The sequence below is a fragment of the Sciurus vulgaris genome (genome assembly GCF_902686455.1).
Source record: "Sciurus vulgaris genome assembly, chromosome: 12".
NCBI classification, from domain to species: Eukaryota; Metazoa; Chordata; class Mammalia; order Rodentia; family Sciuridae; genus Sciurus; species Sciurus vulgaris.
Window position 1 is genome coordinate 18,790,586 of NC_136473.1, and position 22,237 is coordinate 18,812,822.

The window sequence follows — 22,237 nt, forward strand, 5'->3', positions numbered from 1 at the left end:
AGTGCTTATTCTGTGTATTTATTTTCATATGCTGCCTTTTGCATTGTAACTTGTGATAACTCCTGTCTTTCTACTTTTACTGAGAGTAATTTAAAAAAATTAAAGTTAGCAGAAAAGATAGTTACTTTAGAATGTTAGTTGAAGGAAATAAGATTCCTTTTATTCATAATACTTATTTCCTGTTCATTTAAGAGAAATTTGATTATACTTTTTATTCTGGCCATTAAGACTAGGAGAAGGGGATGAAGAGGAGAAGGATGGAGTCCCTCCCTCATTTGTCCAGCAATAGTTATTACCGAGATGGGAATTTCATAGCAACAGATGTATTGAGGAGTTGGTTCTGTATACATTGTATTGTGATCTTGAGTAAGATTCTTTTTAATGTGAGAATTATTGGTAAATTGAATTTGCCTGAAAACAGTGCTTTCAATCTGGGATTTGTGATTTTAGAGGCACAGTAAAGGATCATTTGAAAATTATAAGTTCAGGAACCAGATATTTAATCATTACAACCCCAAATTGTTTTCTTACCCTTCTGACCTGAGACTTTAATATGAGCAAATACATGCTTTTCCCATTTTTATTACTATAAAAGTCTGATTATTATAAGTATTTATGAAAGATTATTTCTTTTTAAAATTTTTAAAAATTTTTTATTCCTTTTTTTTGCTACTGGGGATTGAACCCAGGTTTTACACATGCTAGGCAAGTACTCTACTAGTGAGCAGCCCCTGAAAAGACTATTTCTTTCAATAATGTACAAACCATATGAAGTTTAGGCAATGAGCTCTGTTTTCTCAATATTTTGATTGCATTATTAATACTTTGAAATGTAACAATCGTTAAGGATCTGTAGTTGAACATTTTTAAGCAATTCAGAAAATTTGAGGTTCTGAATGTAAGACTATGTCATCATATTCTTATATTCAGGAAGAGGTTTTGAAAAAAGATTCTGTAGGATGTAATTATAAATTTTAAAAAAATCACCCTTCTGTTAATATGTTCAAAATGCATTGTGCATCATCAATGCTATACAGTTTAAAGGAGTGAAGTAGTAAGTGCAAAACTTTATTCCTGTAGTTACATAGAATCATTGGTTGTAGGTGCTTTAAACTTTTAAAACACTGTCACAATTTTTGAGAAATTTGAAATTCATAAAAATGTATTCCAGCCTGTAGTCCCAGCTACTTGGGAGGCTTAAGAGATCACTCAAGCCCAGGAGTTTGGGGCCAATCTGGGCAACATCTCAAGGTCTGAGGGGTGAAGTTCAGTGGTAAAATGTCCCAGGCTCTGGGTTCTGACCCTATTGTCAAAAAAGAAAAAAATATTGATCAGTCAGGTTGGACATTTGTCCTTTTTATTCTTGTTCTGTAGGATGTCAGTGGGGGAGGACCTGCTCGTTCTTACCCCGTTGGAGGCCTTTGTTACTATCTTTCTCCTCCTGAATCCATGGGTGCCATATTTGAGGACCCTGTCCATGTGGTCGTTTATATCATTTTCATGTTGGGATCCTGTGCATTCTTTTCTAAGACATGGATAGAGGTGTCTGGTTCCTCAGCCAAAGATGTAAGTATTTGGTTTATTTGAAATGATTTTTTAAAATTTTATCACTTTTTTGGTGCCAAAGTAGTAATTGACATATTCTTTCTTTTGTAATTTATACTTTGTTTAGTTCATATATTCTTTAATGAGGCAGTGTCATCCCCAGCGGGCAAAAAATTGGTTCCTGGAAGGTGGAAAATCTTTAATATAATGGTTTTTGTTCCTCTAGAACTCAACCCTACCTAACAAAATCTTTGTCCTTAGTTTTCAGTTTCTCTTTAGCAAGGTAATAATGAAAAAAAAAGTTTGAGAAACACTGGTTTAGTGTATGAGTAACATGTATTGGCAGCATTGAGGCCTGTTTTTTTTAGGTTTAATGGATATGATACAAATCCATCTTCAAGGGTCTTGCATTTAACTTTTAGTGTGTGGAAAGCACTTCACACAGAACATGATAGCAAACAGTGAAATGTTAGGACTGATGATTTTGCTGGACATAGTGGTGCACAACTATAATTTCAGCTACTCAGAAGGCTGAGGCAGGAGGATCCCAAGTTTGAGCTACTAGCCTGGGCAACTAGTGAGAACCTGTCTCAAAATAAATTTTGAAGTGCTGGGGGTATAGTTCACTGATAGAATGCCCCTGGGTTCAATACCTAGTACTAAAAAAAAAAAAGTTTTATTTGGAACGTTTTTTTTTCTCCTGACAGGTAGCTAAACAGCTTAAAGAACAGCAAATGGTAATGAGGGGTCACAGAGATACCTCTATGGTTCATGAGCTTAATAGGTAAGTCTGTTAGATTCAGTCCTTCATAGGAGCATGTGCATTTTAGCCTTTCATCACTAATACCACTTTGTCTTTTCAAATGCATGTCGAAAAGCAGATGTCCTCTTCTCCATATGAGAGAACTCAGATTTAACACAAAACTTAAATTGTTCTCCATGTTCAAACTGACCCCTAAGCAAAGTATTTTCATTGAAATTATGTTCTGTCCAGTGTGAAAATGATACAGATCAGTATTCATCAATGTTGGCTGGCTGCACATACAATCACCACGGAGCTCTTTTAAAAGTACTACTATCCCACCTTCAGAAATTGTGATTTTTGTCATCAGGTGTTTGGTAACAGCTTTATTGGACAATAATTCACATAACGTGTGATGTATTTATTTGAAGTGTGGGGTTTTGAATTTAGAACTGTACAGCATTATGAATTTTCATCCCTCAACCATTGTTCTTCATTAACCCACTAGTCTTCATTCTGACCCCAGCCTCACCCCCCACTCCTTGCAGCAACTACTTTTTACTTTCTGTCTCTGTAGATTTATCTGTTCTGGACATTCTGTATAATGTTTCACATATGTACTCTTGTGAATGACTTCTTTCACTTCACATTTTCATCCATGTTGTAGTAATTATCATTATTTCTTCTTTCTTGAATATCCTTCCATTGTATGGCTTTACTACATTGTTTACCTATTCATTTGCTGATAGAAATTTGGGTTGATTCCACTTTTTTGGCTATTATGAATGTTGCAAACATACCGTACAAGTTTTGTGTGGATGTGCATTTTCATTTGTCAAGGAGGGACTGATATGCTGGGTAAGTGTTTTCTATGTTGAGGAACTACTAAACTGCTTCCCCAAGTGGCTGCAACGTTTTCCTGCAGTAGATGAGACTTCCATTTGCTGCTTATCTCACCAGCTTAGCTCTTAGGTTTTGTTTTTTGTTTTCCTAGAGGGTATGGAGGGGTGTTTCTTGATGGTTTTGATTTTCCACATATTTTCAAGTGTTTGTTGACTGTTTATGCTATTTCTTCTTTGGAGAAATATCTATTCAGATCCCTTGCTCATCTTTAATTGGGTTGTCTTTTTGATAGTTTTAAGAATTGGGTTTGAATTTTTATTTTTTTAATGCAAGTCTCTAGTCAGATATGACTTCCTGTAGGTTATTATTTCACTTTGTTTTTGGTACTGTGGATTAAACCCATAGGTGGTTTACATTTCCAGTCCTTTTGAATTTTGAGACAGGTCCTCACTAGATTGCCAAGGCTGGCCTTGAACTCTCAATCCTCCTGCCTCAGCATTCATGTCACTGGGATTATAGCAGTGAGCCACCATGACTGGCTTTTCACTTTCTTGATGATGACCTTTGATGTCCAAGTTTTTAATTTTGATGGAACCCAATTTTATTTTGTTTTTGATGCTTTAGTGTAGTAACTAAGAAAGCATTGCCAAACTCAAGTGTTCCCGTGTTGTCCTAGACCTTGTGTGTAGGTCTGTGACACACTTTGAGTTCATTTTTGTTTTGTGATGGCTGTCCAGTTGCTCCAGGTCTCTGGTTGAAAAGGCACTAGTATTTTTACGTGAACTTTTTATTCACTTCAACACCCACTGCAGTAGAGTGTCGAAATGAACCTCTGGCTTCAGGAGATGCCGTTATTCGGCCATTCTTTTCTCACCTCTTATATCCCTCATTTTTTTTTTTCCCCTTATTTTAAACAAAAACTCATTTTTAAAAAAGTTCTCCTCATAACTCTCTAATGTTAACTAAGGTTGAATCATTGTTGAAGAGAATCATCAAAATTTGTTCCATCTGTTGACACTTAGCATTTGAAATTTTTCACTCCACAACAGGAGTTACTTGTTTAAAAAGGTTTAAACATTTAATGCTCAAAACTTAGCCCCAGGGTTTCTGCTTTTCTGCCCTAAAACTTACATATCACCTTTTTTGACTGTTAGCCTTTTTCTTTCCAACAGGGAATTAAGTCCTTGCCTTAATCAGTTTCTCATCAGCGTGTCATCCGCTGTGTACAGCCCATCAGTGCTGCAGACTCTCCCGCTGGATTAATTTATATTTCTTTAGAGAGCAGCATTGCTAGGAAAGCCTTGCCGTCTTATTCCCTCGCTCCTTTCATCTCCGCTGCCTGACTAAGGTCTTGTCTTCTAGGTACATCCCCACTGCAGCTGCGTTCGGTGGCTTGTGCATTGGCGCCCTGTCGGTGTTAGCTGACTTCCTCGGGGCCATTGGATCTGGCACTGGAATTCTACTTGCAGTCACAATTATTTATCAGTATTTTGAAATATTTGTTAAGGAACAGGCTGAAGTTGGCGGGATGGGTGCTTTGTTTTTCTAAATGTTCAAGTATTTCTTTTTGTGTGTGAAAGGGAAAACATTTTGACACATTGTTTTTGTCAAATAATGCTGGTTCCCCTTTTCCTCCCTCACAGTTTCTTGTTTTCAAGTGCTAACTGTCCCATTTCTGAAATGGGCATGGAGCTAAGCCTGTGTGTGCAGCATTAGTACCAGCTGCCTTAAAACTGAAGTTTACATTATTCGTTAAAAATGTACATCTAGTGTTGCCTGTAATGCTGGAAACCAATGCATCTACCTTGCTGTGTCAAATCATGACAGTGAGATGGTGACATAGATTAGTTTTGCACACAACATTCAAAACTTAATACTCCCCTCTTGTTTAAAAAATAAATGTAGTTCAAATTGCCACTTTCCAGTATTTTTGAGCTTATCTGATGAGTTCTGGAACATTTATATCTAATCTATATTTTAGATAATTACTTTTTATACTTTTTTAACTCATAGTATCCATATTCCTTGCCCCCCCTCTCCATTCCCACCCCCATCTATTATTTATCCCTTCCCAAAGCAGCCACTTAGCCCAGATGAGCAAAATCAAGCATTGATGGTATTTCTGTTGCTAGAAACAATTGCTTCTAATTATACTCTTCCTGTTTTTCACTCCTCCTCTCCTCCCAGGGACAGCATACTCTGTGCTGTTTGACCGTATTGGCTATGCCTGCTAATTCCAGCAGTCACTTGAGAATACTCTTTCAAGATGCTATGCCCCAATTCTTTTCTTTCTTTTTTCTTTTTTTTTTTAATCCCTAAAGCAAAGATCTAATTCTCAAGCAGTGTCTGTAGTTCAGTGGGGGTGAACAATGAGTAATTCATGCTAGGAATTTAAGTCTGTTGTTGTACTTATAGCAGCAACATGAGTGTAAACAGTAGACAATAAACTTTTATTTAATAAAACTGTTTCAGTTGTGTTGGAAAAATAAAGGAATCTGATATTATGTGTTCTCTAAGATTATTTGTATAGGTTCATTGTATTTGTACCAAGCCCATTCTGAGATGCCTATTGAAAGGACAAATGTAATTTATACTTTAATTTTAAATTATTGAACAGTGGCTCATTTAAAGGTATTCATATGACTAATATTTGGAAGGGGACAGGAAAACAGTGGTCTCAACACAATATTGTGTCTCTATCTGAATTCAAATAGTTTTTTGTAAATCATTTTTAAAAATTTTTAGTTGTTAATGGATCTTTTATTTTATTTATATGTGGTGCTGACAATCGAACCCAGAGCCCTACTCTGCCAGGCAGGTGCTCTACTGCCAAGCCACAACTCCGGCCCTGTAAATCACTTTTTTTTTCCCTTTGGTATTGGGGATTGAACTCAGGGGCACTCAACCACTGAACCACATCCCCAGCCCTATTTTGTATTTTATTTAGAGACAGGGTCTCACTGAGTTGCTTAGTGCCTTCCTTTTGCTGAAGCTGGCTTTGAATTTGCGATTCTCTGGTCTCAGCCTGCTGAGCTGCTAGGATTATAGGCATGTGCCACGGCGACCAGGGATACCCATGATTTTAAGAAAGATTTTAACTAAAAGGGTTAGAGGCATAGGGGAAATTTACTGTTATAGCAAGGAGATGGATCTAAATATTCACATTTAGAAAGACAGTAAACTTGATTTATAAAGTTCTGGAGTCCCATAATTCTGTCCATCCTTAAGTCTAGTATAAAAACATGCACGAAGAGCTTATATTTCTATTCATACAGTTATCTCTGGGCCAGAGAATGAACCCATAAACGAACTACACTCCAGCATTTTTGTACCTGCTTTTATTTGGAACCTTTATATCTTCTATTATGGTTGAGGGGACTATATTTACCCCTATATCCAGGCTAAAAACATGACTTAGGATTGGTCAATAAGGGTCATCCTAAGAAAAACTGGGGATTGAACCCAGGAGTGCTTTGTCACTAAGCTACATCCCCTGTCCTTTTTTTGTTTGGAGACAGGGTCTAAGTTGCTTAGGGCCTTGCTAAATTGTTGAGACTGGCCTCAAACTTATGATCCTCCTCTCTCAGCCTCCCAAACCACTGGGATTACAAGTGTGCAGCACTGTGCTTGTCCTCATCCTGACCTCTGCGAGGGACCAAACTGAAAAGGCAATTATGCTGGAGCTGCGAGAAGCTGAAAAGTCAACACAATCTAAGCTTACTCAATAGTCTTAAGAAAATGGCCCAGGAACAGGGGTAGAACTCTTAGAAGATGAACTTTAGGCATGGCATACGCCAGTTACCCCCATGTTTCTCTCCAGTTTGGGCTGCAAGTATTAGTTAATTTTGCTGCCTATACTGCTGGTTTCTTTCTTTTTCTTTTTTTTTTTTTAATATTTTTAGATGTTGATAGACCTTTATTTTATTCATTTATTTACATGTGGTGCTGAGGATTGAAACCAGTGCCTCACACATGCTAGGCAAGTGCTCTACCACTGAGCCACAACTCCAGCCCCTATTCTGCTGGTTGGACATATTAGTGCCCCAAACCATGTCTTATTATTATGGATCTGTTTTCAGAATTATTTTCTGAGAGAAGGATAGGAAATCAGATCCAAATTATAGTGCACATGCTTAAATGAAGATCCCTGGATTTTTACTAGTCTCTTGGCCTTGGTATAGTGAGTAGAATCAACCATTTTTCATTACCTAACAACAGCTGGTTCAGCTTCAGTAATTAGGTGGTTATAAAGTCACTATATGCTCTTTTATCACAAATATTATCCTCTACTGATTTTATATCCTGCATTGACCAGTTGAATTTCATATAATTAGGAGAATCCAAAGTAGTCCTATATAGGTCTCTTTCTTCAAAACTAAAAACACTACTGCAGAGAACAGGTATGTACATACCCAGCAACAGAATTTTTATTTTAGATGTTGAGGGTGGGAAGAGTTGACCCGATTTGGAACTCAAGTTTGCTTTCCTATCCCTACCTTCTAGACTAGGTTAAAAAAGTAGTTGGGTTTAAAGAAATAAAACTTGGAGTAAGCATACCTGCATTTGTTTCCGTTAATATTAGCTAGACTATAGCCTACTTGTAATTACAGTCCCATACCAACACATGCATTTTGTGCTGCTTTTATTTTATGAAAAAACTAATTTCAAATCTACATTAAACTAAGTTGAATACAAAGTCTTTGTGAAGAAGGCCTGGTGGTCTCATTTACAAAAATATGGCCAGTGTCCTCTTTGGCCTTAAAATTTCAGGAAGGGCACTTCAAATGGCTTCGTGTTTGCATGTTTCAGCGCCAGAGCATATGAGTAGACTCTGGCATCCACTGTGAGATGTTCTTCAGCTACTAGAGCTGCAGGAAGCAAAGAATATAACTTAGAAAAAGCATTTAACAATGGATAACACTTTCAATATTTACTGAACAACTAACATATGCCAGTTCATAGGCTAGATGCTAGTAATATTTTCTATCTTCAAAGCTCCTACTCCAGAATGAAGGACAGAAAAGCAGGATCACATTGCCAGCACAAGAAAGAATACCAAGGATAATGATTTTATGTGTTGAGAGAGCAAAGTTGTAAGTTCACAGAGCCAATGGTTATACTTCATTTACAGCTGAGGGTTTACTCTTCTGAAACGTCAAGGTGATGATTATGCAGTATCTTGCCTAGGAATTCGGGTGACATTCCCATCACTGGAGGGTGCACAATTCCCCTTTGCAGGCTGAAATATGTGCATGTTAGGCCTGGAGTAAGAATGTGTTCTCAGAACTACATAGCAGGCCTTAATGAGAACTTCTTTTTCACGCCAACGGAGGTTGTCAGATTTTGCATGTTTAGTTTGCCTATCCACTTTGGGAACAAGCTCAAAGATAACTTGATCCCCCAAGGCAGGGATCATGTCCTACTCACTTATGCATGGCAGGTGCTTGATAAGTGTTGAATGCTATTATTTGTGGCAAACTGGTCTTAAAATACCATCCTTAGACCTTCTCAAATGTTCCTTGTTGAATAAATTACTTGATTGCTGCATCCTGAATCTACTAAGGTTAGGCAAACTGGTTCTTTTATCCTCTCTCTCCCTCCTCTTCTCCTCCTCTTGCTCTATTTTCTCCCTCTTCTAAGACCAGAAACAAAGGTAATTTAGGTGGGAGAAAGAACATTTTTTAAAAAGAATACCCTCCTAAAGGAAGAAAGAATAAAAACAGATAGCATGTAGCATTATCCCATTTAATTTTGCTCATGCCTCCTCAGAGGTAGGGGTTATTATTATTCCTGTTTTAGGGAAAAGTTTAGAGACCAAGACTTGTTTGAAGTCATAACTAATCACAGTCAGCTGAACTTCAAACCAAGACAGGAATGTGGGACTCGGAGCTACATTGCCTTTTTAATTTATTTAGTTTAACAGGATTGAACCCAGTGATCCTTTACCTCTGAGTTACATCCCCAGCCCTTTTTATTTTGTATTTTGAGATAGAGTCTCACTAACTTGCTTAGATTTGTTGCAGCTGGCCCTGAACTTGCAATCCTCCTGTCTTACGCATTACAGGCGTGAGCCAACACGCACCACTGTATTGCCTATTGACTGACATAGCTTTCTCTGAACGTATGTCTAATGGTATCTCTTCTTAATACGATTACTTCTAAGTCTGCTTTTAAGATCTTGAGGTGGTTTTTACTTTAGGTCTAGTTTTTTAAAAAGGTAAAGTAGGGACAGAGGCTGAGAGTCTGAATTCACAGTAGCTTTTGAAAGACACCCACTTTACCTTTCAAACCAGTAACAGACATTTCACAGTGATCTGCTTTGAAGTGAAACTGTAAGCCACTGGTAGCCATGGAAAGAAGAGACACTCTCAAAAGTTTCTGTGCAAATGATGTTTCTACTTAATGTGTGAAACAATCACTTAAAAATGGTAGAAAAATTAGGTATCAATTTCCTGAACTTATATAACCATTGGAATATTTGAATTATGAAAAGGCTCTCCTTTATAAATGAGTGGGAATCTACCCAGAAGGCACAGAGTGCTCCTGGAACAGCCTCTGTCATGTCTGCATTAACGGTGTTGCCTAACACAGTTATATAAAAGGACATCTTTCTACATAATAGAAGTTTTACAAAATCCCTGTGAGATGGACTGGTTAAGAGTTACAGAATGGAACTACATGACCAGTGATTTAAAAAGGGCCACACAGCTACTTAGTTTGGTTCATTATATCAGTTTATCATGGTATATAGTAGATACTCCAAATATTTGTTGAAGAATTATTATTAAACTCTCCTTTAACTTAATCCTGCACAAAGAGCCATCCAAGACACTAGTACAGTTGCGGAAAAGCTAAGCCACATCTGCTTAAACCTTTGCACTACTATGGAATAAAGATTTAAAGTACAGAATAGTTTTGGCTAGTCAATATGAATATAATCTTAACAGTTTTGTAGAGGAAAAAAGCCCCCTACTAAATAAAAGATTTCACTTGATATAAAATATTTTGCTTATATTCTAAAGTTCCATGTCAGCTGGACTGGAAAATTACTATATATCAATTGCAGTTTTCACAACGGTTTCTAGGTATTGGACATGAAGATAAAGAAGATAAAGAAATGAAATTACATTTAATGCCCCATTTGCTAGGGATGGTGACAAGGAAAATAGAGAACATTGGATAATAATCTTAAGGTTGCTTACCATCAAGTCTATTCAGCAGGTCATTCTTTGGTAAAGAAATTACTTCCACAAATTCTAAATAAACAAAGTGCAAGTGAAAACAGGGCTAAAGACCAAGAGCCCACCAAAACAACCCAAAATATCTGTAGGGTCACCACTACACTAAACTATACAAGTGGTCAGCAACTGGGAGTTGAATAACATACCTCCGTCCCCTGAAAATAAACAGAAGGAGAATATTTTAGCAAGACCTGCAGTGGCAATACCTTGGGAAACTTTAATAACAAGACATATCAAAATGGCTGTAAGAATTTAACAGACCTGAGTCTACCAACTTTAGTTATCTCATGGTAAAACAAGTTCCAACAGTACAAAGTTATTACTCTCCAAATCACATTTTTATTAGCAAAATTTAAAAGCATATTCTATAATGTTCATATGTCAATGTAATACCTGTATACTGTGGTTAAAAAACATAAAATTTACCATTCTGACCATTTTTAAGGTTACAGTTCAGTGGCATCAAATCATATTCAGAGTGTGTATCCATCATCGCAGTTAACCTCAGAATTTTTATCACTCCAAACAGTAACTTGGAACCCATTAACCAATAATGGGTAATTATTGTAATCTTATTTTCTGTCTCTCTTAATTTGTCTACTTTGGGTACTTTATACAAGTAGAATCATAACATTTGTATTTTTGTGTTGGGCCTATTTTGTCTAGCACAATATTTCCAAGGTACATACATGTTGTAGCATACCACAGCAAGTTTTTTGTGATAGCTGAATATTCCCTTGTGTGCAGAGTCCACATTTTATTTATCCATTCATCTGCTGATAGACACTTAAGTGGTTTCACTTTTGGCTATTGTGAGTGATGCTGCTGTGAGCATGGATGTCCAAGTATGTGAGTCTCTGCTTTCAATTCTTTTAGGAATGGAAATGCTGGATCATACAGTAATTCTATATCTAATTTTTTGAGGAACTGCCAAACTGTTTTCCATAGCACATTATATTTGCAATTTAAAAATTAAGCTTTTAAAATTGGGTGCAATTGAACACGGAAACAAGAATAACTAAAGAGGGCAAGAAATTATAAAAATTCTCACTCATACATGATATACTATGGTATACATATAAATACTCCCTTTAAGAGGGTGGAAGAGAGGACATGGGATTGACGGGGGCATGAAAGCTTGAATCCAAACTTGATAAATATTTTAGAGCAAAGAATATCCTAACACATTTCCTAAATATAGAATTCAATAAGGAATACTTGATAAGCATCTGCCCCAACAATATTTATGCCTACAATATACGGGAATATATCAAGGTGATGTTGAAGTTTCTCACTTTATAATTAGGCCTGTAGCTCATTTTACTAAGTGGGAATAAACTTCATATAAATAAACTTCATATAAAAATATGGAAATATGTAATTTAACATTTTATATAAAGAAATCATAAAGATCAATCAGGCGGTTAAAGAAAACTACCCAAATTAGGAAAACAGACAAGAATACTAAAGTACCTCTAAAAAGACTATGATGCTTTGAATGGAAGACTTGAATTATGATTCTTTTAAAGAAAGAATTTTAACAAGTTAAAAGAATCCTTAATGGTGTTCCACCACCTTCAGTGTAGCCAACACAGACTTACCTGGCTTTGGCTTAGGTCTTACATTTTCTGCATCATCTCCATTGATGGTTACTGTCACGATGTGTGTGGTACAGTTTGACAAACCAGGATCCATACATACAGCTATGGAGAGTAGTGACAACTCATCTTAAGAAACTAGTCAGATGCTTTAGTCCTTTTTGTCATTTGTCTTACTACTTAAATGTCTTAAGAGGATTGGCTCAGGATTCAGTTACAGAATTGATATAGCAAAACTACACTTAGATATTCAGTCAGTACATGCTATGGAACTGCAGAGCATATATAGTAATATTTCTCACACATATAGTTCTCACATTTCACCCAGAGTTATGAGTCAGGTTTGGTAAGTCTGAGGTGTTAGGTGGCACTGGCTAGTTACCAGAAAAAAGATGCTTCTAGTGAAGGATGTGTCATATGGATGAGGTGAGAAAGTACTAAAGTTTAGAATGGGGAAAATTCTGAAAGGCATCTACTTTCATGATTCCCCTTCAAGTTCAGGTCCTTCTTGTTTCTACTTGCTCTCCTGAGGAGACTGATCATAACCTATTCTCTTTGGTGAGCTAGTTGAAATAAAAGTCACCTGAATTCTGACCATAAAGAACATCCAAACAACTGATCCCTGTATACAGAGGAATCTACTGATCTTCAAGACACTGCCTAAGTGCACACCTGGCAAGCAGTACGAACCTGGAGAACATTCAGCAATGTCACCTTTATAGCCAGTTTCTTCCTCCAGCTCCCGAAGAGCAGCAGCTTCTGGGCTTTCGTTGTCATCTATGAGACCTGGAAGTCCAGACCACTTATAAGATAGGATAGGAGAATTCAGTTTCTTTGTACCTTTTCATTCTAGCATAGCTCAGCTATGTTAGTTGGGTCAGAGGAATGTGTAAAGTGGTCTTTAAAGATAAAACTGGCTGGGGTTTGGAACTTAAAAGAGTTAAAAAAGGAAGAAACCCTAGGTAGATTATGTAGGTTCAGCATTCCTTATTTAGATCTGGAATTTTTTTCATGATCACATCAACAGTCTTTATGTACAGCACAGTGTTTCTAAGGAAAAGTAACTTGATGGTGACCAAATGGCTAAATTTGGGAGCCTGCTATGTGACACAGCACAAAAAGCAGTTTTACCTATCTTGCCTTTCTGTCCCACAGAAAAATACTGAGGTCTTATAATGAAATGCCAGAAAGGAGTAAACTGAAGGCTGGTGGCTTCAGATGACTATTATGGTTACTGTGAGGAACAAATAAAGAGAGGCCAAGTGAGAGGAGAGTAACAACTCAGAGTCTATTTCTTGAATGGAATAAAACAATGTAAAGAACAAATGAAGTGTAGGCTATTCAATTACTTTGAATCTTATTAATTTCTTTAGTAAAATGGCAAGTAAATGAGAATATAGTTGTCAACTGTGTGTCACCATGAGCTGGACTTTTTCTTCTTCTTTTTTTTTTTTTTTTTGGGTGGTGATGGAGATTGAGCCTAGGGCCTTATGCATGCTCAGCATGTGCTCCATCACTAAGTATACTCCAAAACACAACTCTCGTACCATTAATGACAAGCAAATGAGAATTCATCTCTTCAGATAGGGATAATCCAATAGAGTCATATATTAATATAATGCACTAAATTCTGGATAGCTTAATTACCATGTAACTAAAAAAATACTGAAATTAAGACAATTTCCTTTTCCTGTTTATAGATGGCAGATCAAGGTGTTTTGTCCATTCATGGTTTTTGGAGTTGAGTCTGACCTGCTTATAACTAAATTTCTTACCAGGGGCAGATTGCAAGTGATAGAAAATGAAAAAAGTTGACAAATTAAGGAATAGCAATTCCTCAAAGAGAGACTGGAGAGAAATGTTGCAGAGAAGTGGGTGGGATGGTGTGGAAAGGTGGGCACCCTGCCTCATATCGCCTTCTTGGACTCAGAGTATCCCTGGAGTGTGGCTGGTGGCCTGGTGGAGCCTCCTACCAGAAATGTTTTGTTTTACTTGAAACCATGGACAGGTGAAAAGATGTGAAAAAGACCTAAGCACTGCAATTCTCAGGCACTGCCCTGGCTCCACAGTCCCTGAGAAGCGACAGGATGCTTAGCTACTCACCGGCTGGGAACTCCAGGCAGTAGCCACCCATGGGCGGTCGGAACTGCTTGACCAGAACAATACACTCATAATGCAGAGTTCTCTGGAGCACTGGGATGACCGCCACGCCTGTGACCAGGACAGGAAACCAGTGAACCCCCAAGAAAGGTCAGCCAGCCAGCAGTGTGTTCAGAGCAACCCAACAAACCTCCAGACTTCTCCATCCAGAATCTGTTCTGAATTTCCCATGAAGCAAAGAAATAACTTAATCTTTAGTTTTGGCATTTGACATTGTAAGCTATTCTCACTTAAAACTGTAATTAAAAAATAATCATGTTTCTGTGTTTGATTTTTTAAATAAAAAGCTCATTTTAATGGTCACTTTTTTTTTTTTTTTTTTTGAGAGAGGACCTTCCTATGTTAACTGTGGTCCCAGGCTGGCTTCGAAAACCTGATCCTCCTCCCTGGGATTACAGGTGTAGGTCATCATGCCCAACCTCGGTTTCTTAACCAATATAACCAAACTGAAACTAAGCATTTCACACAGGGTCAAGGACATAAAGCTCCAGTCTACGTGGACCTCTCTCACTGCAGCAGCTGGACCCCTGGTAAGTTAGTGATCTCTGTGCTCCCGCAATTCTGTTAAACAATGAATCAAGTAAATTCTACTGCTTCTAGTGTACGTTAGACTGGTTATTTCAGTTTTAGGGTAAAAGATCTTTCCTCCCAAATTACTTGGCCTTAATCAAAACAAAACAAAAATAAAAATAAAAACAAGCGCTTGGGTTCTGGAAAATGCAAACCACCTGGGAGGGGGACGGGGCTCCTTTTAAATGCTTTTGCATCAGGTGAGAACAAGAGAGGCAGCAAAGCTACTCTGCTTCTAGTAAAAACAGAAATCAGGAAAATAAAAAGGAAAAACAAGAAAGACCTACTTCCCCAATGCCAGAGGTGATTTTCAGGATTGTTTCTGGGGTCTCTGCAGTCAAACCATTTATGCAAGGAAAAGAAAGCTGACCTGAAAGAACAGTCTTTCCCCAGTTTCCATCACCTTTTAAAACAAGGGTCAATGGGCAAGAAGGTGTGCCAAATCATTTTACCAAGTTGAAGGTTCTCACCAGGATCCTTTGAACAGCAAAGGATTCCAGAAGACTTAACAAATAAAGACACAGTATGTGGCTTCAAGATTTATTTTTGGCTATAAATAATGTACATCCCCTCAAAACAAGAACCAGAAGTTCTTTATAAGAGAGCTTAGCCAGGTACGGTGGTGCATGCCTGTAATCCCAGTGGCCTGGAAGACTGAGGCAGGAGGTTCAAAGCCAGCCTCAGCAACTTAGCAACTCAGCTAGACCCTGTCTCTAAAATATAAAAAGAGGTGGGGATGTGGTTCAGTGGTTAAGCACCTTGGGTTCAATCCTCAGTATTAAAAAAACAACAAACCACCCCCACCTGGAAAAAAACAAACAAACAAACAAGAAAGCTTGATTTAAGCTGGTACCAGCCCTGGCAACTCAGTGAGACCTTGGGTGGGGGGTGGAGGGTGGGGGAGACTGAGGATGTAGCTCAGGGGTAGAGAGCCCTGGGTTAAATCCCCAATGCCACAATAAAAAAACTTTACTTAGTTACACAGGACTGAAAAAACTAACAGGAGATTTACAGATAAAAGAACATAACTGAATATAACTCTTCTCTGAGATCTTTGGTTACACTAAATACTCTCCTGCAATTATCTGTGATTTCTTTATAAAAAGAGTTATAAGAGTCATACCATCAGCAGACTGTCCCTTTCTGGTTGTACGTTTCACTGTTTCCCAAGTTCTGTTCAGGTAGAGAAGATGAAAAAATTATTAGTGCTAAAGAGGAGAATGTTCTTAGGTTTTCTGTGTATAACCACTACTCCATAAATGCAATGCATGCAAATGTACTAATGATACTGCCCGAGAAGACCAAGACTATAAAGATCTGTATTTAAAAAGCCAACTTAGAGTTTCTGAAATTACCAAAGAAAACCGTTGACACCCTATACCTAACCCTCTGAACACCATCTAAACAGAAAGCCTGCAAGGCACTTGCTTTGCCACTTTCTCAGAACACTTCAGTTTGGATCATCAATCTGCAGGTGAGCAGTGCAGCTGGTGAGTGCAGCTGTGAAGGCTGTTTGTTAAGCAGTGACACAAAGTAAGATTCCAGCCTTGTCCCCAAGAGTGAGACCATGCACAATGTGAACTACTGACACTATTTAGGTAGATTCTTAAATTTATGACCTAAATTACAGTTTAAGAAAGTAGAACCTTCCCATTTATTGAGGAATTATGAAATTTAGACACGTGCTCTACTTTGCATCTGTGGAATCTTATCTAAAGGGGAAAAATGGACCCCACAGGAAAAAGATGAGGAACAGCACATTCCTGCTCCCTTTTATGGTTTTACTCCTCGCTAGCGGTCTGTTCCTGGCTGTGTTACTTCAGATTTTGGTAACATCTCTGCTAATCCACTTCCTCATAGAAATGTTGGGCAGAGTTATACTGAAAATGTAGTTACTGAAAAAATCATGCTGTTTAAAGGGGAAGGAACATAACAGGAAATTTCTCCCTTTAGTCTTCATCCCTTAAGTAGAAAAAAAAAAAAAAGGTAAAAAATGGGAGTGGAGAAGCATACAATTTTAGGATCTCTTCTAAAAGGAAGTGAGATATCTGGGTGGCTCTGGGGATTTGGGTAAGAAAGGAGTCAACATCTGCAGTCCAGTAGTAAGGGGTATAAATGTACTCTTGCTCATACTTTTTATCTGGTGGTTCCCAAGGTTTGAACCTTGCCACATTTCTATAAAGAGTTTTTCAATATTTAGTCTGGTTTAAAAACAAACAAAAAACTGTACATTTTTCAGCATCATACCCAAATTCTAAAGGGCAAATATGTGTAAAAATAAACCTATGAAAATACAGACTACTATGACAACTCACAGCAGCCCGACATTCCTGTTAGTAGTAAGAAGCCAACCAACAAGCAATTTCTGACAAGTAGATAATACAGATTGCAAGAGATAAAAACACCTTTTGGCATAGCTCCCTCTGCTGCCTCTTAAGGTTAGTCCTAAAGACTGAAGAAGATAGTGCTGGAAAAAGCACTGAAGGTCCCATCCCATATACACTAGGAATAAGGGAAACAAAAAGAGTAGCGTCATTATAGTGGTTAAGATGAAGTCAATAAGCAGTAATGAGCCATCAAGTACCAGCAATAAGATATAAATGTATTTATAAGAAATTCTAGAACAACAATGCTCCCATGAGAGCTCTAGCAATTTGAAAGGGACTTTGGAGGGATCACTTTTCAATGGGAGTGAGAGAGCCTTAATCTCTTGCCTACCAGTTTAAAACAAAGCTATGTTCTCCTGGAAAATGTTTTCCCATTTCTAAAATCTGGGAAGATGTACACTATCTCAAAAATCTCTTCTAGCTTTAGAATTCTGTTTTCATTTAAATCATGCTTCAGTCTCTTGTTTCCAGGTAGCCGGCTTTGCTTTCTTCTCTCCCACTAATGGAAAGAGGTTGGACGGTAACAAAGGATGCCTCCAGCACTATCTTGAATGTCAATGTAGGGACTTACTACCAGTATGTTTTTACAACTCTATAATTAATTTCATATCCTTTCTTCTGTGAATGAGAGTGGACAAAAGGATTGTCTAGCTGCTATTTTATAATTTATACACATGCTTTTATACCAGGTAATAAAGGACACATTCTTAAAAATTTATAGAATATGGCCCACTAGAAAGTACAGAGATTCAGTCTTCAAAGCTTGACATTCCAGTACAAAAATATTAATGCTTTACATAAGACCTCATGAGAGGCCAGCAAGAAGACTTATATGAGAAAGAATGGAAATGAACATGTACAATTAGGTTGGTAGAGGGTACAGTCCACTCCCAAATTACTGAAATACACTCTGTGAGACCTAGACCTGAGTATTCTGAAGAAAATCCCCAAATGATTCTGGTGTACGTTCCCAATTAATAAGTGCTAGAAGGGAAGATGACTAGCAAGGTGAAGAGATAGATGGCATGAACCAACACATATTCTTAGACGCATTAGTGTTAAGGGTTGTATTTTGTGTTATAAACAATTTTACAAGAAAAAGAGAACCACACCATATCACTATATATTGGGTTCCAATGTCTGTATATATTTTCACAAATATAAATACATTTGAATACAATTTGAACACACTGTTCTCCCTAAAGCCTTGCCACATTTCTATATTGGATTTGACCCTATCCCTTACCTTTTAAAATATCAAACCCACTTAATATTTTAAATAAGTTACAGTCTTCCAGGATGATGGTGGATCATATTGTGTTAGCTTTCTTACTTTTGGGTTTCGACTCAACAGTGCTGTATAAATATCTTAATGTTTCCTATAGATCTCCAACACTGGGTCTTACTAAGGTTTTTTGTTTGTTCGTTTGTTTGTTTTTTGCTTATTTAGTAGATCTAATGAAAAGTTATTCAAATTATTGGCAAGTCCATGTATTTTCTTCACCTTGATGACAGATGTGTCTACCCAGAGAAACCATGCATTTTATCTGAACACTTAACGAATGGAGTTTTTATAGTAATGAATTTTAATCATGTAATCTGGATAAATCATGTGATTTAATTTTCATACTTTCTGGCTTACAGTGTATTTCACTAGGTAAATAATCTATTTTAACACATTATAGTTTTAAATTTTATCTTTTGTAGTGCTGGGAATGGAACCTAGGGCTTCCTTACACATGGTGGGCAAGTGTTCTACCACTGAATTTTATTCCCAGGCCTTTTCTGATAGTTTATAATACTATCAGAAATGATTCCTAAATAGAAAGTATGGTAAACAGAAGAATAAGAATTACATAGCTGCCTTTTTCTTTTCTTTTTCTTTTTTTTGATAGTTCTTCTCCTATCCTTCTCTCACACATTATTTGGCAGAGTTAAAAAAGCACACATACCATTTTCTATTTTGTTTTATATGAACTTTTCCCATTTTACTAAGTTTTCTTCAAATATACAATTACACACACACACACACACACACATGTATTTGCAGTGCTAGAGCTTCAACCCAGGGCCTTGTGCATGCTAGGCAAGTGCTATCTGTATCACTGAGCTACCTCTCCCCAGCTCCATTTCTTTCTTTTTTTTTTTTTTTTTTAATAGTAAGGGGACTTGAACCCAGGGATGCTCTAGCACTGAGCTGCATTCCCAGTCCTTTTTCATTTTTTAAATTTTGAGACTTGCTAAGTTGCTGAGGCTGGTCTCTAACTCAGGATCCTCCTGCCTCAGTCTCTCAAGAAGCTGGGATTACAGTGAGTGCCACCATACTCAGAAATCTTTTTTTTAATGAAAAATTTTCATGCATAAATCTGATTCTAAACAAGAGACAATTTTCCTTAGCACATTCTCAGAAGTGGGTCTGTCACGTCAAAAGGTACAATGTATTTGTGGCTATTGACAAAACAGTGAAAATATGTGTTATGTGTGGGTTTTTCTTCCAATTTACATTTCTAATGAAAAAGGTGTAAACATCTAAGTATTACCTCAAAACCAGCCATGTTTTTGTTTTCTCTTTAAGTTCTTCTAATTTAGAGATTAAAGTATTGGTTTTACAAGTAACATGTATTGTTAATTATTCTGCTGTCTTGGCAACTTAAATTAGGTTTGGCCCAAAAGTTTAGTTCCACACTATAGTCTACTGGAGAGAATGGTGTTAAAATAGATTCCTGATTAGTTATTTTAACAAATTTACAAACTAATTTTATTCAGATTATCAATGATCCAAACATTCTAACAATGGAAAAACATCTTCATTAGATTCTTTATTTAATAAAGTTTATAATGAGGAAAACATAAAAAGTTACGTTGAACATTCAATAGAGATCCAGAGAACCCAAATACTGATCAGTTTATAAGAGAAGAAAAATTTTACCTAGTTTTACCAGTAGGATCCATGTAAGTTGTTTTTTCAAGCTTGACCCATTTTCCTTCTGAAATTAACTAAAAGGAGATTAGATAGTAAGTTGGGACACTTTCTAATGAAGTTTTTTTTTTTTTTTTTTAACCAAAGGTTTTTTTTTTTTTTTTTTTTTTTTCCTAAAGGGTAGCTCTATTTATCTTTGGAGTTAGTGAGGTATTACTAAGAAGTGAAAATAAGTGACATACTAAATGAACAGGGAGTGGGAGCGTAGCTCAGACGGAGCGCGTACACTTAGCATGTGCAAGGGCTCTGGTTCAGTTCTCAGTACCAACAAGTAAATAAACTGAAACTTCTGGGATGGAGGAGGTGGAGGCAATGAGAAGGGAACACCAGGGGTGCAGGGTCTTCTGGGATGTTTCTAAAGTTCTAACCCTCCAAACTGGGCACTAGCTACATAGGTGTGTTGCGTGGGTAAAAAACTTATCAATGTATTTTCCCATCGATGATTATACAGGAAAGCTGACTGTGGGGAAACCAGGCAAAGACTAGGTTTCCTACCCGGACATGTGGACTGTCCATCCAATCTAAGACAAGTCCCTAGGGCTGTTCAGGCTAGATGTTTGAATTTTGGTTACAAGGACTAACTTACCTACGGCACTACACTGAACTGAAAGTTTTACCATATACTTAAAGCAGTAGCCTTTTTCTTACTATCCTATCTTTCACTTCTTGCCAGCAGAAACCTAAGAATTATCAGCAGATCTGTTCACAGACAACATGTAAATGTGTCGAGATCAGAATTCCATGAAGGATTTAAAATTTATCCACTGCAATGGTTTCTGCAAGAAAAGACTCTTTAAAAACCAAATTGAATAACACATAAGACAGACATTAGTTCTACAAGTCAGTGGGATTTAGACTACAATGAACAATTTAGGTTCTTAAACATATATGTTGGGATCACAAACAGCTAAGATATGATAATATGAAATGCCAAAGTGTTAAAAACCCAACATAGTTTTGCTTTTCTATTCAGGGAAATAGATTATTTTAATAAGAATTCTGAATGTCCTATTAATAGTCAAAATCCACTTATAGTCTCATTTCATTGATACATATAACTAAGAGGGCTAAATTATTGCTGTCACACAAGAGCAAAAAGTACCTGAACCAGAAGATTTAAGAAATGACTATCTCCCAAATTAACAAGTGAATTACAACTCTGAACAGAGAACACCTGGAATGTAGCCTTTGAATCAACTCTTTAAAAACCCTATTCCCGGGGCTGGAGTTGTGTCTCATTGGTAGAGCGCTTGCCTCACATGTGTGAGGCACCGGGTTCGATTCTTGGCACCACATATAAATAAATGAACAAAATAAAGGTCTATCAACATCTAAAAAATATTTAAAAAACAAAAACAACCCTGTTCCCCATGATGGGCAGAATCCCAGACTCTGGGAAAGAACTAACCTGTGTTTCTCATTTGCTAGCAAAGCAATAAAACTTCTTTTTCCCTCTTTAAAAAAAAAAAAAAAAAAAAAAGCCTAAGCCCTAAAATGGGAGTAGGAGAATGTTTAAAACTCTCCACCTGCAACAACAGCATAAAAATGTCTCTTAAATCTAGACTTATGCAGGAAGGGAAAAGGAAAGTGAAAAATGAATTATACCATCCTCTGAATTATCGTCTGTTTGGTATTCGAGAAGAATCTTTGGTTCTTGGTTTCTCCATTTTCAACCTACTAGTTGTTACGTCCTCAGTGAGAAGTCCGCTGTAAGATAATGAGGAGTTTGTTTAGGCTAAAAGTTTTTCTGAATTAAACAACCATCCATCTGCAGGTTACTAATCAACAGATTCAAATGCAAATTATCTACCATTAAAGCTGCTTCTCGTAAGTGGATACCTGGTGGACCTACCTCAAATGGAAAAGCAATATTGAACCCTAGGAAAGACCCAGGCAGAACTTAAAGCCATTTCCATTTAGAAGCAGTTCACATGCAACAAACCTTACTGTGAATGGAGAGGACACATTCTTAATCAGGTTTCTGATTGCAAATCTAACACTCTTTTCAAAGGAAAACAATGGGAAGATCACATCCCACTCTCTACACTCATCCCAGTTCTGTCACTCACTTATTAACTTTTTACAGCTAACTGATTAACAGTTTCTTGTGCTGGCAATTCTTACCTTCTCTCCTTTTTAACAAGTTGGGGGTAAAAGGATTTATCCTTTTA

At 37.1% G+C, this 22,237-nt stretch overlaps 2 protein-coding genes across 4 annotated transcripts in view; one reads left to right on the top strand and one right to left on the bottom strand.

Moving 5' to 3' along the window:
• Window positions 1-5,443, top strand: part of SEC61A2 (SEC61 translocon subunit alpha 2) — a 28,210-nt gene extending 22,767 nt beyond the window's left edge. Inside the window, 3 exon segments of the mRNA XM_079106250.1 lie at window positions 1,375-1,566; window positions 2,253-2,329; window positions 4,493-5,443. Coding sequence (XP_078962376.1) covers window positions 1,375-1,566; window positions 2,253-2,329; window positions 4,493-4,679 — 456 coding nt within the window. The 3' untranslated portion in view covers window positions 4,680-5,443.
• Window positions 5,335-20,120, bottom strand: NUDT5 (nudix hydrolase 5). 3 transcript variants are annotated; one of them, XM_079106249.1, is made up of 8 exons: window positions 20,016-20,120; window positions 15,823-15,872; window positions 14,073-14,180; window positions 12,660-12,755; window positions 11,973-12,074; window positions 10,518-10,526; window positions 10,333-10,386; window positions 5,335-7,998 (listed from the first exon to the last, which is right to left on the bottom strand). In XM_079106249.1, exons 1-8 carry the CDS (start codon window positions 20,036-20,038, stop codon window positions 7,889-7,891), a joined length of 552 nt encoding a protein of 183 aa, XP_078962375.1. In that variant the 5' UTR covers window positions 20,039-20,120; the 3' UTR covers window positions 5,335-7,888. The 3 variants fall into 3 exon arrangements, with proteins under 3 accessions (XP_078962375.1, XP_078962373.1, XP_078962374.1); XM_079106247.1 differs by lacking the exon at window positions 20,016-20,120 and adding an exon at window positions 17,105-17,128; XM_079106248.1 differs by lacking the exons at window positions 10,518-10,526; window positions 20,016-20,120 and adding an exon at window positions 17,105-17,128.
• Between the last annotated feature and the right edge of the window lie 2,117 nt (window positions 20,121-22,237).

Excerpts from the sequence above, each read along its gene's own strand:
- NUDT5 (XM_079106249.1), bottom strand. The coding sequence starts at position 20,038 with ATGGATCCTACTGGTAAAACTAG. Across the intron at positions 14,181-15,822 it reads AAAGGGACAGTCTGCTGATG|GCGTGGCGGTCATCCCAGTG; the intron begins GTATGACTCTTA and ends TCCTGGTCACAG. Across the intron at positions 7,999-10,332 it reads CCTGCTGAATAGACTTGATG|CTCTAGTAGCTGAAGAACAT; the intron begins GTAAGCAACCTT and ends TGCTTCCTGCAG.